The sequence below is a fragment of the Pezoporus flaviventris genome, unplaced genomic scaffold (assembly GCF_033815535.1).
Source record: "Pezoporus flaviventris isolate CSIRO_AGI_PZ_B2104156 unplaced genomic scaffold, CSIRO_AGI_Pfla_v1 ptg000138l, whole genome shotgun sequence".
NCBI classification, from domain to species: domain Eukaryota; kingdom Metazoa; phylum Chordata; class Aves; order Psittaciformes; family Psittacidae; genus Pezoporus; species Pezoporus flaviventris.
The window spans coordinates 421,528-439,015 of record NW_026892686.1 but is presented as its reverse complement, the minus strand read 5'-3'; the positions used below and the strand labels follow the sequence as shown (position 1 = coordinate 439,015).

Sequence of the window (17,488 nt, the reverse complement as noted above, 5' to 3'; positions counted from 1 at the left end):
TTTTGATGCCTGTTTCCTTTGCTGTCATGTTATGCTTTTATGTCAGACATACCTGCTATGTCTTCAGGCACTAAAAGCTCATCTGAAGAACATGAATGAGTTTTTTGTCTGTTTCTCTATTTGTGATGCTTGTAGGTCGAAAACATCCTGCTGCACGACCGTGGCCACTATGTCCTGTGTGACTTTGGCAGTGCTACTAACAAATTCCAGAACCCTCAAACAGAAGGGGTGAATGCAGTAGAGGAGGAGATCAAAAAGTAAGTGTGCTTTTCCTTTGCAGCTCAGACACAGTTTGTATTTGTTGCAGGTAAGTGCCTGTGGGAAGGTGAAACAATAAACTGAGCTTGATGTAATTGCTTTGGACCTGAAAGACTGAGGCATTACTGCAGAGAGGTTGCCCACGTTGAGGAGGTAGTGACCTGTTCTGTTATGTATGGGGTCTGTCTCTGTCCTTCCTCTATCTTGGCTTCTTTGGACTGTGATACAGCAGATGACAGAATCCCTGTCCTCCACAAGCATAAATCCTTGCAGTGACTAAGGGAACTCATGGCCTGACTCCTCAGCTCCTAAGATCCTTGAAGTGTTTCATCTGGCTCTTTCTCTTGCTGCATGCACGACTAGCTGTATGATAGCAACTAGGTGCACCCTGATGCTTTTGAAAAGGGGCCTTAGGTGGCAGTTCAGTAGGACATAAGTGAGGAATGGGGCACTGTCTGGGTCCTTTGTCTTGCTTTAGTTGTATAACATCACTGCTGCAGACGTTCCAGTTCTGTTAATACAATGTTCTGGTTAGAAAAGAACAAATGCCTCCTTTTTGTTAGAATTCAGTTCCACCTCCTTAGGTTTCCTAGGCTTCTTTGGCTGAAGCTGCTAGTCTGGCTTTGCAGCCCCTTTGGAGCCCTTTTCTATAGGCTTGTACACTTATTAACAAGCCTATAGAAACTTTGCCTTTAGCAACGCTTTCTTGTGATCAAGGTAAAGAGCATGTGAGGTGCCACAGCAGAAATGGTAGGAAATCTTCTCGTAGGAGTCTCTTCAGCTGTGGTGCAGCTTCCAGCTTTTCTGTTTGTTAAAAAGAGGCAGATTCTACCTATATTTGTGATGCAGAATAACTTTTCCCTTGTGTACAATGACTCTGAGTAGGGCTCTGGGTATGGAAGCCTATTTATTAGGAGCCACATATCCAGTTACAATCTTTGTAATTCACTTGGCCAAAGCCCCAGCAGTGAGGACATTGCCGAGGACATTTGGCTGCTGACCTTGTTTAATACTCTGAATCCTTGGATATTTCTGTTCTAGTTCTTAAAATGACTGCACAGATTTAGGAGTGAATTGCTCACTTTAGGCAGGATCTTGGTCTCTGCTTTGGTTCCACAGGGCAGTTTGCAGTGCTTGGTGTTTTATTGTTAGAGGGATGCAGCAGATGCTGTTGTTAAAAGATTTCTCCACTAGATGATCATCTTTACTATCCCTTTCCTTAAAATGAATAGGGAAAGAGTGAATTTTGAATCGTTTGGAAATGTGACACAGTGCAAGTGCATCTTCCAGCCATTCCCAACTCACTGATAGACTTTTCTCCTACAGGTACACTACATTGTCCTACAGAGCACCAGAAATGGTCAACCTGTACAGTGGCAAACTTATTACTACAAAAGCAGACATATGGGTACGTATCAAACCCACTTACCGTCATACAACCAGACTGCAGCTTGTTTTCATTACCATAATGATGGGGTAGCTTTCTGGCTGGGGCTAACCCAGTTTCCTTAAGAGACTGGGCAGTTTCTGAGTACAGAGTTTCTCTGCTTGATGTTTCCCAGCAGTTAACTGCTGAGTAGGATGCCTTGTGGATAAAACATGCGTGCTTCTTTGCATGCTACTTGCAGTGTGGTTTTAATTTGGAGATGAATGAAATCCCGGGGCTGAACAGTGCAAACCTGATGCCATAGCAGGAATTGAAACAGGAAATTCAGAGGGCTGTGACTACTTGTGCCTGAGTTGCTTTGCGAGCATGTGAAAGCAAAGTCACTGGTTAGAATTGAGTAGAAAACAGACCTTCCCCCAGGAGCGATAGTATGCTTATCCTGGCTAGTGTCACGCAGTTACTTTGTCAAACCTGGCCAAAGACCAAGCATTTTGCAGTGCTGTTTCTAATGATCAATGCAGTCTTGCCCTGTGCTTTTCATGTTGAGAGCAAAATGCAACTGGGGTGTAATCCATTCCTGGCTAAGCTGGTGAAGGATGGAAGGCTTCCCTTTAGTTGGGTTGGAGGTGAAAAGAAGTCTGTGCTGTTTGTAGTGCAGTGGCGATTCAGCACATGGGAGGTGTTTAAATTCAGAGCATGTTTGTAGGGTTTAGGAGGCCTTGAGCTAGGAAGTAACAAGGCAGGAGCAGTATAAGCAGAGGTTTAATGTCTCCTCTATAGCTCTGCATCTGCATATACAAGAGGGAAACTTGCTGGGAAGAGTCCTCTGTCCTCTCTTGAGCTGAGCTTGGAGGCAGGAAAGCAGCAGCTCCTGTGGGGCTCTTGCTCTGCGGGGTTCAGCAGGAGGTTTGTAGGGCCAGGCTCTGTACCAGTGCTGGGTCACTCCTCTTGGGGTTAGAGGGCTGAAGAGGGACTCACAGCTAGAACAGCATGGAAAGATTGCCAGGTCTCAAAGGTACTAGGATTCACCCTCCTTCCCGTGATAACATGGAAGGGAGGAGACCCAAAGACTCTCCCCTTCCTGACATGGAAGGAATTTTGTTCCAGTAACCCACTGAGTGTTTCCAAACCAGCCTGTGGTGCTCTGCACAGTGGGGCCTCGACTTCAAGGCTGCTGCAGTGCTTGTCCTGCTGGAAACGTCCCTCTCCTTAAATCTTATCAAGGTTATTTTAAACCGGAGTGCAGCTGGATTGTGACATCCTATGACAAAAGATAGAAGCTGCTGCTGAGTTGCTTAGGATGGGGAAATGCTTCCCCCTCTCCCCTCTGAAGTGGTGGGAGGGTTTTATAATTAGCCTTTTGTGCAAAACATGGCTTTTCTTTTGCAATAGGTGGTGGTTCTTGCTGTCAGAAGCAGCACAGGGATAGAGGGCAGGGTGACAGAAGCTAGAAGCCTGCAGCCGTACGCGTGTGGCTCTCCCTGCAACACCTTTATAATGGTTGAAAGGTTGAACTTCAGCTTGAGCACAGTTTGGATCTTTCTGTGTCAGAAAAAAACGTATTAAGGATGATGGGTACCATTTATTTTTGCTATTGCTTTGCCTTTTCCTCCCAGCATGGGCAGAAACAGGCTTTGCCTGTTTCATGATGTGAATGGCCGCGCTGTATAGTGGTATTTGGAGCTCTCTGTGTGATGCTGCTTGCACAGTCCCCCAGGTTACGGTGTCTCAGCCTGGAGATGGGAGAGCTTTTCATGTGTTTACCTACGTGTGTAACTGTGCTTGTTTCCAAGTGCATCACAGGGATGTTAAAATGTAGTGGGTGCCATGTGGGACCCATGCAGCAGAAGGAGCTGGAGACTTCTCCTCTTATCCACGAGGGTGTTTGAATTTTACCGTTCCCAGTTTAAACCCTTTGCTGTGTTCTGTCTCTTCAGGCCCTCGGCTGTTTGCTGTACAAGCTGTGTTACTTCACTTTGCCCTTTGGAGAGAGTCAGGTGGCAATCTGTGATGGCAACTTCACCATTCCAGATAATTCCCGGCACTCACAAGACATGCACTGCCTCATCCGTGAGTTCTGGTCCCCTTCTGCGCAACTCAGGTCTTCTGTTCTTGTATCTCCTGCCCCTACAGTGAAACTCTTGGTGTTTCTCTTCTTTTAAGACACTTCCTTGCACACAAAGGTGGTTAAAGTGATCTTTTGGTAGCTATGGGATCACTCTTTGACAGACGGTTGTGACAGAGGTTGCTGTTTGGCCAGGCTGTCGTGAGCTCTGGAAAGGCAGGAAAACAGAGAACCATTTGGTTTAGGAGTCCCACAGGAACTTGCACAATAACCCTATTGATGTCGAAACGTATTTCCCCAGTAATAAATCTATTTGGATAAGGAACTGAAAGGACCCACAGTGACTTAAGACGAGAGATAAGAATTCATCTTCTGTGAACTGAGAAACAGAACTGAAATGATTTATAAATAAGGCACTGACTGGAATGAATGTGGAACGAAGGGGACAATGCGCTGCTCTTGGCAAAGCTGGGGCAGCTCTCTTGTTTCCAGCACAGCATTTGAGTTTATTTTTCTTTGCCTAGCCACAATCTTGACTAATACAGACTTGGATGTGTTTGCAGAGCAGCCTGGTATTTTCTTTGATTATGTGGTGTGGTGGATGGGTACGCATGGACAGAGCCATCTTTAACTAGATCAGGTTGCTCAGAGCCCCCTCCAGTATGACCTTGAATGTTTTCAGGGATGGGACATATTCCACCTCTCTTCCTTATCTCTATTCTTGATACACTGCCACAAATGGCTTGTGAACCTGTCTGTTCTGTTGCTCTGATGTTAGCATCTCTATCTCTTAAAGGGTATATGCTTGAACCAGACCCTGATAAGAGACCTGATATTTATCAGGTCTCCTACTTTGCATTCAAACTGGCAAAGAAGGAATGTCCAGTCCAGAACGTCCAGGTGAGTGGCAAAGGAGTGGATTGATGCAGGGCTTTGTGGGAGGAGACTGGGGGTGGCATTTGCTGAATATTGAGTATTCAGCTGGATTCTGCCAAGCTCTGACATTAGGAGGGTCTTTCTTTTTCAACTAGCAAAGCTATTTGGGATTTTGGCATGTTTCTGGGGAGGAATAAGGGCAGGAATCAGGATTTTGCTTCCTGTGTTGTGTATTTCTGTCCCTGATTTACCTCTTCACCCAGTTACCAGCGTGAGGTCAAGCAAGAGATCCTGTGCATGTGAGCATGGAAAATTAGGCCATGCTTGTGCAGCTGATTGGATTTCCAGGCACATTCATCATTGCATGTGTAATTTGTGCTGCAGTTGGGTTTAGACATAGCAGGTTGTGTCTGCTTCCATTTGAACTACACCAGACCCTCCACCACCATCTTAGTGTATCTTTATAGGCTTCAACTGAAAAACAGGGTGGACAAGTATTTTCTTATGGTGTTATGGCACTATTCTACCCGTATTTTTTACAGTAGTATTAGTAAGTATTGTTGCTCTTGTCCCCAGGTTGTGCTATGAAGCTTTGTGTCCACATGTAGGAAGTGGTCAGAAAGCTGAACTGTATTCTTCCCTTGTAAAGACTCTCCCATACTCCTGTTTCTACATGACATTAACATTGAGGGGTTTTGTCCTTTGTCCAGCGTGAGGAATAGTTGCTTTGGGGATCCCCCAATCTGCCTGTTTCATTGTGCAAATGGTTTCTGATTCTATTTTCACACTAAATGTGGTGCTTTTGGGATCTGCAGAACTCGCCAATCCCCACTAAACTCCCAGACCCGGTTAAAGCAAGTGAAGCTGCTGCAAAGAAGAGTCAACCCAAGGCCAGGTAACCACATCTGCATTATGCTCAGACCTTTTTAGTGCCTGTTGTCCTTCTGCTTTTAGGAAAGGTGCCTGGTATATTTAGCTGCTTCCTTAGGGGCTTACATCTACACTGCAGTCCTGAGGGTTCTGCTTCAGTGACATAAATAACTATTGATCCCATTGACCTGAAAGGCAGAAAATGCAGATATTAAAGGAAATCTTTCTGCATGGGGAGGACTTGGGTGATACTCAGCATGACTCAACAGCTTAGGTTTTTGTACTGGAGACACTGCTTGACAGCAGCACTTGAGGTTCATGCACTTAAATGAATGTAGTGTGTCATCCATCTGGAGTACCTGAGAGCAAAGTCAGGAGGCAGACTGCAGCTGGCCTGCACTGGGCTTGGAATTGGCCCAGAGAACAGGAGTCTGCTGAGAAACTGCATCACGGACTGTTGCTGTTAGAGTTTGACCCTTGGTAGATGATAAAACCCAGTACTTACTGGATGAAATTGCTGTGATTTCTGCAAGAGCCCTATAATATCTTCCAGGGGACACACACAAAAGCCCAAGGAGGCTCCATCCATCTGAGGAACCCAGTTAGGGGGGAAACCACTGTACTGCTGTGGTTTTAATCCTCTCCTGATGCTGCTGCTCTGCTTATGATACTGTGATTGAGACTTGGAAATTCTCTTGGGCAAAACTTGCCCCTTGTTTTCCTGCAAAGTGAGCAGTGCAGCAGCAGGCTCTGCAAACCCAGCAGCTTCCTTCACTCTGGAGCAGGGAATCTCTCCTCCTGCCTGTCAGTCCCAGGAGTCTGCTTTGTTTGGTTTTGTAACTGAGTGCAGCTACTTCCACGTTAGTAGAACAACTTGAGACCTAATGAGCAATGCACAGAAGGGCAGGGGGGTGTCTGGCTGCTTGGCTCTGTTGTGTGCATTGTTGGAGTGAATTGCTCAGTGAATGCTGAGCAGAGATCAGAAGAGGCGCAGTGACCTATTCTGGGGCAGATGGACTAAAGTTAAGGTACTTCCAAAGATGCCAATTTAGATAACTCTGCCCAAAGGTGCCAGCTGCTCCTAATCTGATTTGTGATGCCCTTCCTTTGCTCATCCAGAACTCTAAGTGGATTTAAACAAGATGTTGTATCAAGTATTTGAATGAGCGGTTTTAACAGCTTCCGGCCGTCACAACAGGAGAAGATGCCACAGTTGGTCAAAGAAGTCGAAAGGACGGTGTTAGATCAATTGTTGGAGATGCATCTGTTCAGTTTTACTGTGCTTGCAGCTTTCTGGAAAGAGTCAGTGTGTGTGTCTGGATGTCACCAGCATCAGTCACGTGTTTCAAGCCTCTAGTGTGTGTTGCGTGCAGCAGCTATCAGGCTAACAAAGACTGTGCTTTTCCCACTCTTCCTTTTATTCCTTACCTTCTAGGCTGACAGATCCCATCCCTACAACAGAAACTTCCATAGCACCCCGCCAGAGACCTAAAGCAGGACAGACACAACCCAACCCTGGAATTCTGCCCATTCAGCCAGCCCTGACACCTAGGAAGAGACCCACGGTTCCAGCAGCCATTCAGCCGCAAGGTGAGGTGGTGCTCCCTGTGTGGTACCACAGGGCTGTGGTACACCTTGATCTAACTGAGCTGTCTTGTTTCTCCCTCCCCACCAGTTGCAGGCCCTGCTGCCCTGGGCAGTGCTCAGCCCTCGCTCCCTGCAAGTGTTCCCCAGCAAAAAGCAGCACCTCAACAGGCTCCAGCACAGCCCCAAGCCAAGCAAGCACCGGCTCCACAGCAAGCCCCGCAGGCACAGCCCCAGGTCCCCTCTACTCAGCCACAAGCCACACCTCAGCATCAGCAGCAGCTTTTCTTGAAGCAGCAGCTCCTGCAGCAGCAGCAGCAGCAGCAACAACAACAGGCTGCCTATTACCAGCAGCAGCAGCAGATGATGCAGGCGCAGCAGGTAAATGGGCACAGCTGTGTTTGTCACATGCTTACTGTGCTAGAGGCCTGTGAGGTTGCATCTTTGCATTTAGGGCAAGCCCTCTGGTTTTGGGGGGAGAAAGGGCAGGTTTTGGACATTTTCCAATATGTCTGCAGTTCTCTAGTGAGATTTTTTTGCTACACAAGGCTGGTATTTTTAACTGTTAATGTTAAAAGGCCTTGAGATAGTTTAGTCACATACAGACATGAAATAGGCAGTGAAGATTTTACAGCTCCAACTGTTTCAGAGTCTTGAGGTCAATGTTCAGCTGATGAACAGAAGGGTGCAATTTCTCTTCTGCTCTTGTGATACAAGGAGCCTGGCATGTCTTCTGAATTGTAAGATTCAGGTCTGGGTTTGTGGTAGCCAGCAGTGATAAGGAGGCCTGTGGACGCATGATGTGTTAGATGGGGTGGGTGTAGATGACAGACTTGCATGCTGTTTATAGGTGTTTATAGCAGCAGAAATCCCTGCTAAAGCATATTTAACAGTAGAAGCAAAGGCATGGTAAATCTTCTTATCCTGGGGAAAGGTGTAGAATTGATAGAAGTGAAGAAAGGAGTTTGGGACCACAGGAGAGTCTGTGCTGAGGGAGCCCCTTATGGGTGTAACTCAGCATCTGTCCTTAGATCAGAAGGCCACTTCCCACCACACATTTGGCCTCCAAGCCATCCCAGCCTGTGACTGCTTCACCACTTGCAGTGCCTGTAACCATTCCTGTGGCTGGCCCCAAGTTGGGGTGATGGTACCCCAGTGCCCAGTTGCTCACCAAGCAGCTCAACCGCTGCTTGTTTCCCAGTTCCCAGTGATGCAGCAAGGAGCGCCAGCACAGCAGCAGCTCATGCAGAACTATTACCAGCAGCAGCAGCAACAGCAGCAGCAGCAGATGATGGCCCAGCAGGCAGCAATGCAGCAGAAGACAGCAGGAGCAGCAGGTCAGCAGAAGCAGCAAGCCCCAGCCCCGCCGCAGCCCCAGCCCCAGCAGAGTGTGGCCCAGCCAGCACAGCCACAGGAGCAAGTGGTAAGAGCCTTGTGGGAAGGCGTTCGGAGTTGCTGGTGAGTGTTCTCCTGCCAGCTCCTACAGCCCAGGAGCAGCTCAGCAGGGCTTTTCTGACTCACAGAGCCCAGGTAATGGGTGCTCTGGGGCCTGCTGGTCCCTAGTGTGCTGTCCATAGTGTCTGGGTGGCAGATGTCAGCGCAAACCTTGCTACCTCAGGCACCTGTGCAGTTGGTTGCACTACTCTTTGCAACAGGATGCTGCACGTGGGAGTTGTGCTCTGTGTCCATAGGAAGAAGATGAGTAGATGATGACCAGAAAGCAGATAAGATCTTTATAGCTGCTTAATGCAGCTTTCCCCTACCCCTCCCCTGTCATGCTGCCTTAGAAGGCATGCAGTAAACTTCTAGAAGTTATTTGTACTTAATGCATCATGATGGGCATTAGGCAACAGAACAACACTGTTTATGTCCCCAGTGTAAGAAGGACATGGAGCTGTTGGAGCAAGTCCAGAGGAGGCCACGAGGATGCTCAGGGGCTGGAGCACCTCCTGTATGGAGCCAGAATGAGAACACTGGGGCTGTTCAGCCTGGAGAAGAGAAGCTGCGTGGAGACCTCAGAGCAGCTTCCAGTGTCTGAAGGGGGTTACAAGGATGCTGGAGAGGGGCTCTTCATCAGGGACTCTAGGGATAGGACAAGGGGTGATGGGTTTAAACAGGGAACAGAGAAGATTTACGTTATATGTAAGGAAGTTCTTTACTGTGAGGGTACTGAGGCGCTGGCACAGGGTGCCCAGAGAAGCTGTGGCTGCCCCATCCCTGGCAGTGTTCAAGGCCAGGTTGGACAGAGGGTCTTGGAGCAGCCTGCTGTAGTGGAAGGTGATTTAAGGCCCTTTCCAACCCAAACCAGTCTGGGATTCTATGTTGCTGCTTGTTTGGCTATCTTCCATCCCGTATTAAGGGCTCTGATGCAGAAGGAGGTGCAACAGCCTTTCCTGGCTGTTTCTGATGCTGGAATAACTTTGTTCCAAAATGAATGCTGTGGAAAGGAGCCTTTTCAGAACACCTCTCTCAAAACCTAAAAGTAAAGAAGCAAATCCTCCATTTTAATCATGTGAACGTGCATCCAAAATAAATGCTCTTTACTTAATGGCAAATCTCTCTCTGCTCCAGGGAAGTAGCTGCTCGCAGTGGTAAAGGCAGGGAGCTGCGCCAGAGGGCAGGATCCCCGCTGCCAAAGTGTCTCTGCAGTGCATATGGGAGGAAGCTGGGCATTTTCCTTTCATTCCTGCATAATCCCAGGTTTTGGAAGTGCAAAGGGATGGCCCTAACTCTAGCTGTGGGTTGGGCAGAAAGCATGTGCAGGGAAGCTGCCTGTTACCGTGCTGTACCACAGCAAGCAGTAATTAATAAGGAACCACTTCAGGAGCACAGAGCTCGAGTCCAAACTAAGGGGTCATTGCTTGTGCATGACTTGCCAGGTATTCAGGATCTGATGAATCTCCTTTGAAGTAACATCAGGGATTAATTTGACTGATAAAGTCCATAAGCCAGTGACCTGTGCAATACTGGGGAAGCATCATTTTACCCTCCAATGTGTCTCAAGGCTGTCACATTCACCCCTTTGTTTTATAGTAATTCTCAGTGCTAATCTGGTGCTTAGGGGAGGTGACAGCCTTGGAGCTGTTGTGTTCCTGGGCTTGTTGCTGTTCTGAATGACCTGGGGCAAGTCAGTTCCTTAAAGGTGGTGGGAGATTTTCAGTGCATGCAGGCAGGTTTTGGATGAGGCCCATTATGATCCTGGTCCTTTCAGAGGAGAAATGCTGAACCCAGTGCACATGGTAATGAAGAGCATCTCTAAAGGGCTTTGCTGTGATTCACTAGCACAAAAAATGGCCTTAGTTTTATTCCATCAGGTAGATGGAGAGTTAGCATTCTTCCCCTGGAAGGCTGCTCTGAATGGATGCATCTGGACTCTTTTCCACTCCTGCAGCAGTCAGGAGAGCAAAAGCAGTTGATGGGCTCATTTAAAAAGTGATTGTGAAACATGGTCTCTGCAGAGCCTTTGAGCAGAAGGTATCAAGCCAGGACCCATCAGGACCTTTTCACGTTGTGAGACTTCAGCTTAATCAGCTCTGCGTTCATTTCTGGGGTGGTTTTTGGCACTGCCCTTTGATTTCTCAGCACCAAATGTACTGTTCTGCAGTGACCTATATAGCGAGATGCAAGGTGGGTGCATCAGGAGCAGGCAGGTCAGCTTGCTCCTCAGTGAATTGACAGGATGCTAAATGAAAAGCAAGGCAGCTAACCACTTGTTTGCCTTCCCCCACTGTGGTTAAGTACCACGCTGGGGATATAACTCTCATTGCCCTCTTAGGTATTCCCAAGTATTTCCTCTGTTTTCCCTGGTTGGATATGGTCAGGGGGGATAGAGGGAGTGCCCAGGCAGTGGAGGTGTTGTGCACAGCTCTTTGCATTCCAGTTTTCCTGCTTTAAATCCGGCCATGCTATCTCACTGCAGAGTCTGGAAACTCACACAGCTGTAAGGGATGCTGTTATTTATCACTACCAAAAGGTATTTCAAGTACTTAAAGGGATGTGAGTTTAACACAAGACTGAGGGAATGGAAGAAGATCAGTGTGAGGAGTTTCCAAAGGGTTTGTAGCTGGCTATCTTGACTTAAAACCACCCAAACCAAACGTGCCTGGGTTTCTCCTCCATTGTTTTAATGACAAATGATGCTCCTGTGGTCCTTGGAGGGGGTTTCCCCTAAAAGAAAGCTTCTTGCACAAGATTTCTGCACAAACCCTGTATCCCCTTTAGGGATTTGACCCCAGTCACGCATTATCTGCTGGAAGAAGCGCTGCTCTTCACTCCTTGTGTCCCTACAATAGGAGTCCTGCACACTCTGAACTGATGTTACCTCTGCCCTGGATCTCAGCCTCTTCATCTGTGTTCAAGCTCCTGAGACCAGGCAGTCTTTAACACCAAGCACTAACAGAGGCTTTGCCTTCCATAGAAAGAGGAGAAAGCCTCTACTTGTGCAGTTGTAGCAATACTGGAATTCTGTGCATCAGTGAATTGAATTCCTCCTTGTCCCCAGTTCTTTGTGTGTTTGTTCCCCTCCTGACTATTCCCAATCCACGACTTGAAGCTCAGATCCTTCAGCACGGAGCTGTGTTTTCATCGTGCCTGCTCTTCATGAACAGGGACATATTACTGCCCTTTCTCTCCTAGATGCAGGCACAAATGAGGCCACAGCAAAAGCCTCAGACGACCCCCCCTCCAGCAGTGCAGGGGCAGAAGCTGGGGTCTCTCACCCCTCCATCCTCCCCTAAGACCCAGCGTGCAGGCCACAGGAGGATTCTGAGCGACGTGACCCACAGCGCGGTGTTCGGGGTTCCAGCCAGCAAGTCCACCCAGCTCCTGCAGGCAGCTGCTGCTGAGGCCAGTCTCAACAAGTCCAAGTAGGTGCTTGGTCACCTGGTGTCAAAGGGTATGGAGGGAGGGGGAAAATGAGGTTCTTGAGGCTCCCTAGACGTAAAGATGAAGGTAGGCAGCAAACTGCCAAAGACTCTAAATGAGTCTTTGCTTTCTGAAGACCAGAAGTTTAGGGCTTGGCACAAAGTGCCTGAAAAGCTTCCCCAAGGGCAGAAGTCCTGAGTGCTTCCATGCTTACTAAAAGCAAAGCAGACAGGGCCTGCACTCTGGATTACAGAAGCTACTGCCGTTTCAGCTCTTCCACCAGTAGCCCTGGTGCATGCTTCGTGCTTGCTGCTTGACATCAGCACTCCCCTGGGATACTGACTAGCTCCCTCTCACAGTGTCTACAGGCAGGAAGTCTCCATGAGGGCATTGCAGGGAATTGTTTCAAATGGGGTGCTGCTGATCCTGGTTTTAATCCTCGACTCCAGGATGCACAACCACGTTAAGAATAGGCAAGGGTAGCAGGTCCCAGGTCCCTGAGCATGCAAGTACAATGACTTGTGTTTTAAGTAGGAAGTAATTGTAATGTAGTAGCTTGGACCAGCACCTAGTGCTGGCCAGAGAGTTTCAGATGGGTTATTAATGTCTGTTGTTTGGTTGGGATGATCACATACAGATCTGCTTCCACCACACCCTCGGGTTCCCCAAGGACCTCACAGCAGAATGTCTATAACCCGCCCGATGTCTCCACGTGGAATCCATTTGATGATGATAACTTCTCCAAACTCACAGCTGAGGAGCTGCTGAACAAGGACTTTGCAAAGCTGGGTGATGGTAGGTTCATGGAGATCCTTTTATACCCGCCTGCCCTCAGAACAGAAGATGGCATGGAATGGTGATGCTGTTGGGCAAATGCTGCTGGGCTTTTCCCATATTATCACGGTCCTCTGTGCTTGTAAGAGCTAAATCCTTCTCAGTCCTTGTCCTCTTTGCTGAGCCATTGCAGTTAAATGAGCATGATTCTCAAAGGCAGAGGTACTAACCCCTCCCAAAGCAGCCTTGATCAGTTGGTGTAGGAGCTGCAGTTTAAACTCTGCTTAATCTGTGAGTTGGGGTTTGCAGGAAGGGGCTTAAAGCCACATCCTGCAGTAGCATCATGAAAAGTCTAGGGAAGGACCCAACCTTCGCAATGGAAGTTTTATCCCTAAATGTGCATCTGGCATTTCAGGGAAAGCTCCAGAGAAGATGGGCAGCTCCACAGAGAACTTGATCCCAGGTTTCCAGCCGGCTTCATCTGCGGCCCAGCCGGATGCATTTGGTGGCTCTTCCTTCGCTCCTGGACCAGGTGAGTGTGTGGATGTGACCTAGAGGATGATGCTCTGCAGAAGCACTGCAGGAAAACAGCAACTTTTTGTCATAGCCTCTTTGAAAGGATGGCAAAACTGATCGAAATAGAGCTGGGCCTTGGCTTTGAGAGCTCTAGGATAGGGTTGGTGCTTCAGTGGAGAAGGCAAGGTAGGAATGACGTGTGCTTCTCACAGTTGGGTAGCACAGAGAGGAGGCACTGCCTGCAGGTAGAGGTGAGGCTTTTGGTGAGGGAGGAAACCAAGTGAGCCCCTTAAATTCACAAGAAAAACTCTTAATGTGTTGCAGCTCCATGCAGCTCATAATTAAAAGTGTTAATTAAAAGTAAGTCATTAATTAAAAGTGAAATATGGAGTGTGCAATAAGGGAATTGGACTCGGAGCCACAGGACAGACATGCTGGAAGGTATCCCTTGCCTGCAGCTCTTTGGCTGTATGAAGGAGGAGAGGAGCAGGGATGATAATGTCTCTGCTGCAGGAATTGCAGAGCCAGGAGTGAGCAGGGAAGAGCACAGTGGGTCTCATAACTGACATGTTAGATGATGAAGGCAAGTTTTGCCCTGGCTCTGCTGTCTGGGTCCAGAGGCCACAAGTCCTTGGCTGGTCTAAGAGACTTTTATGCAGAGGCTTCTGTATGTGTGACCTCATCTGGTGTCTCCTTTGGTGCCAAGGTTTTGCCATGAGCAGCCCCTTCCATGCTGAGAAGCTGAGTGAGCGCTGCTGCTTGGTTCTACATCTTCAGCATCACTTCTCACTGTTGGAAACCTGCTTCCAGGAGCCCTAAGGAAGCGACAAATCCATTTGTGCTTATTTCTATTTATAAAAAGAGATTTAGAGGAGCTTATAACTGAGCTTGGTGGTGTTGGCTCTTACCTAATAATGAAGGAGTTGAAGTCCATGATGCAGGAGTGCCCTGTGCTCAGTTTATGATGTTCCATCAGCCTTTGTGGAGTGATGTTGAGTTGCAGCAGCTCCAGATCCAGCTGTAATATGCCTGAGAAGCATCTGCATGTTCTGGGCTTTCTGGGTGCTATAGCATGTTTGATTCTTTTAGTAGCTCTCTCATAGGAAGGTTTCTGGGAGGTATTTTGGCACTAGGTGGTTCTAGCCCTTTTCTTTCTCTTTGCTGGTAGATACAGCTTGTCTGATGCAAGATGCTGTATATTGCTGACAAAGAGGCCCAGCGTGGGGCTGCTGTGTGGCCTTTGTGGAGGCATTTCACCTTCTGTCCTGCTTGAAGTGAGGGAATAGTACTGCCCTTTCAAGGAATGTTTAGAGGTCTGTGAGTTCAGCTGTGTTGGAAAGCTACATGGTAATAGTTGTTTGGGGTTGTTGGGTTTTCCCTCTTTCTTTCCTTTCCCTGGCAACACAAACTGGTTCTGAGTGTGTGTGTTCTTGTCAGGCCACAGCCTGCACTCTGACACTGAGGTTTTGCTCAATGCTTTCTGCTTGTTTCTCTGCTCTGTTTCACTCTGCCTTTTCTCTTCCTGGGTACCAGCTGAGAAAACGAAAGACATTCTGAGCTTGGACACTAGCCCTTCTCTTCTGACTGTGCCTGACCCTTTCATTCCTCTCCCATTATCCGACACGCCAGGTAACTGGAACTGACTTTATAGAGGGGGGGGACACATTCGTGGTCTTTGTTTTGTATGCTTAATCTGCTTCTATTTCTAGGCACACTTGAAATCCTGGGCCTCAGCCAGGAGTGCTGGGCATTGACAAGCTGTAGTGGTGTGTAAGGCTTTCATCAGTGGGAGCAGTGCAGAGCCCTTCGTTTTCATGGCAGATTGTAGGGTTATCACCTTGTTTCTAATGCCAACAGTGTTGGTGTCTTGAAAGGTGCAGTATTCAAAGGCAAAAATAATGCCTGGGTATTTGCCTGTTCTGACCTAAGCTGTGCTCAGATCAGGCTCCAGGTTTGAAAGGGTAGTTTTTATTATTGCTCCTCTTTCCTTTGCCATTAGAGTCAGTGTTTCTTTGGCTTCCAGGGTCTCTTGCAGATGCACGAGTTTAACATGGAACATTTCCTCATTTGGCAAAAGCCTCTGGTGCAGTTGGTAGCTATTTCCATTTACTTTGCGGTGCTGCTTCAGAGCCTTTCCTATGCACGCATCTCTGCCAGCACTTTTTAGCACAAGATTATGTAAGTGCCTTGGAGCTGGTGGGGTTTGGAATATGGGAACGTTGGTTTTTTCCTTGGAGTTTCTCCTGTCAATGTATGTTTCGGGTCCCTTGTTGGCCACTAGCCCCAGAGGACAAGTGCTGGTTACAGCTCTTGCCCTTGTCCTTCTCTCAAGCTGTGGCTCACTGGTGGAGGACACCAGCCTTCAAGCTGTGCTTGCAAAGGTGGCATCTCTCCATGAACAGTTAAGCAATTCGGGGTTAAAAAAAGAAGTATCTGTTTCTTTCCCTAACTGTGGAGCTTGCTTCCTTCTGGTGGGTGCTCAAAGAGCACGAGAAACGTGGTTTGCTTCCACAGGGATTTTACTCATAAATGCTGCAGGTTGAGAGAAGAAACAGAACTTACAGCACTTGACCAGCCCATCTCCTGTGTGAAACAAGCTTACAGAAGGCAGATAGGTCCCTGCATGCTCTTCTTCCTCCCAAATACCATTGGAAGCATTGGTTTTCCTGACATGAAGTCTGTCAGCTCTGGCAGTGTGCTCAATGCAGACAGATGCACACTGAGGTGGTTGCTTTCCTTATTGCCTATTGCATTTGGTACAGCACAACCATATAAAGCAGCGGTTGGACCCTGGGCTGCAGGAGCTCTAGAGTTCTTCATAGCAGGGGCAGTTCCTCTGCAGTGGCTTCTTTCAACGCTGCCCTTGGGTACCAATAACCACTCTGCAGGTTTTGTGGTGTGTGTAGATGTGGCTTTGTTGGCTTCCTGCAAAGACATCTCCGGTTTATATATATAAAACTTGAGGCCAGATGCTCCTAAATGTTTTCAAGGGCCAGAGATCTCTCCTTAGCTTGGGAGGGAGCTATCTGTGCTTGTGAATCCAACAGAATGGACGTGGGGTTTCAGTCTGTGTGTCTGTCACACAGAACAGAGTCATCTTTGTTTCCCTGTGTCTACGTTACCTGGGCAGAAGCATCCCCACGGCAAGCAGAGAGGTCTTGGAGGAGAGCAATGTGCTGACTTGCATGTGAAAGGCATCCTTTGAGTAGAGCTGGGATTGCCTTCAGTCTCTTGGTACAGCAGCATCTCCGGCTGCACGGTTGCAGGATGCCTTTGTCGTGTGCAGAAGCAGCTCAATTTCTTTGTGAGTTCTAAATCACAGAATCCCAGCCTGGTTTGGGTTGGAAGGGACCTTAAAGCTCATCCAGTCCCAGCCCCCTCCCATGGGCAGGGACCCCTTCCACTGGAGCAGCTTGCTCCAAGGCCCTGTGTCCAACCTGGCCTTGAGCACTGCCAGGGATGGGGCAGCCACAGCTTCTCTGGGCACCCTGTGCCAGTGCCTCAGCACCCTCACAGGGAAGAGCTTCTGCCTGGATACTTGCTTTCTGTTCGGAATATTTTCATTTCTTCTCAAGCCCTGACAGTGAATCTCATTGCTTTGAAACCATTGCACGTCTGGTTTATAGACTGGGAGCACGCGCAGCCCTTTGAGGAGCGAGTGTGAGCCTTCACCCCGTGCTCACAAGAGGAGTGTTGTTAGGGAAGGCTTTCAGTGCAGGCATAAGGAAGGCTTTTATCTGGTATTTTCCCTATTTGTCATACAGAGCCCGTGTTGTCAGCTCTAAACCTGTGGCAGCTGAGGGGCTGCTGAGGGCTCAGCTTCCTTATCTGCTTATGCTACGAACTTGTTCCCTTTGCTGGCACCTGAGGGTGCAGGTGGCATTGCCTGCATGGTGGCCAGGGACCTCCTTGGGCTTTCCCACCTTTCCTCAGGATGCTCAGGACGCATGAGCCTTCCTGTAACAGATTCAGGAGAAACAAACAAATGATGCCTGAAACACAGCAAACACCCATGGGGTGCATCCGCAGGCAGCCCCCTGCAGAATGGAGGAGCTGTGGAGCTGCAGCCAACACATGTGGCTCTAAGGAGGGCCATGGAGCTGCTGCGAGGGCTGAAGCAGCTCTGCTCTGGAGCCAGGCTGAGAGAGCTGGGCTGGGTCAGCCTGGAGAAGAGAAGGCTCCTGAAGGGGAGACCTGAGAGCAGCTCCAGTGCCTGAAGGGGCTGCAGGAAAGCTGGAGAGGGGCTTGGGACAAGGGCCTGTAGGGACAGGCCAAGGGGAATGGCTTTAACCTGC

The 17,488-nt window shown here is 48.5% G+C and overlaps 1 protein-coding gene across 7 annotated transcripts in view; it reads left to right on the top strand.

The window, feature by feature from the left end:
• The window catches only part of AAK1 (AP2 associated kinase 1), a 73,275-nt gene that overhangs the window by 32,839 nt on the left and 22,948 nt on the right, over positions 1-17,488 (top strand). For 4 of the 7 annotated variants that reach the window (XM_061478979.1, XM_061478983.1, XM_061478981.1 and 1 more), the window contains exons 5-16: positions 136-257; positions 1,585-1,666; positions 3,583-3,715; positions 4,507-4,610; positions 5,402-5,481; positions 6,892-7,046; positions 7,132-7,421; positions 8,242-8,463; positions 11,676-11,905; positions 12,541-12,698; positions 13,093-13,209; positions 14,727-14,822. In XM_061478979.1, coding sequence (XP_061334963.1) covers positions 136-257; positions 1,585-1,666; positions 3,583-3,715; positions 4,507-4,610; positions 5,402-5,481; positions 6,892-7,046; positions 7,132-7,421; positions 8,242-8,463; positions 11,676-11,905; positions 12,541-12,698; positions 13,093-13,209; positions 14,727-14,822 — 1,789 coding nt within the window. The remainder of the gene's footprint in view (positions 1-135; positions 258-1,584; positions 1,667-3,582; positions 3,716-4,506; positions 4,611-5,401; positions 5,482-6,891; positions 7,047-7,131; positions 7,422-8,241; positions 8,464-11,675; positions 11,906-12,540; positions 12,699-13,092; positions 13,210-14,726; positions 14,823-17,488) is intronic. The other 3 variants (XM_061478980.1, XM_061478982.1, XM_061478984.1) reach the window with 1 other exon arrangement.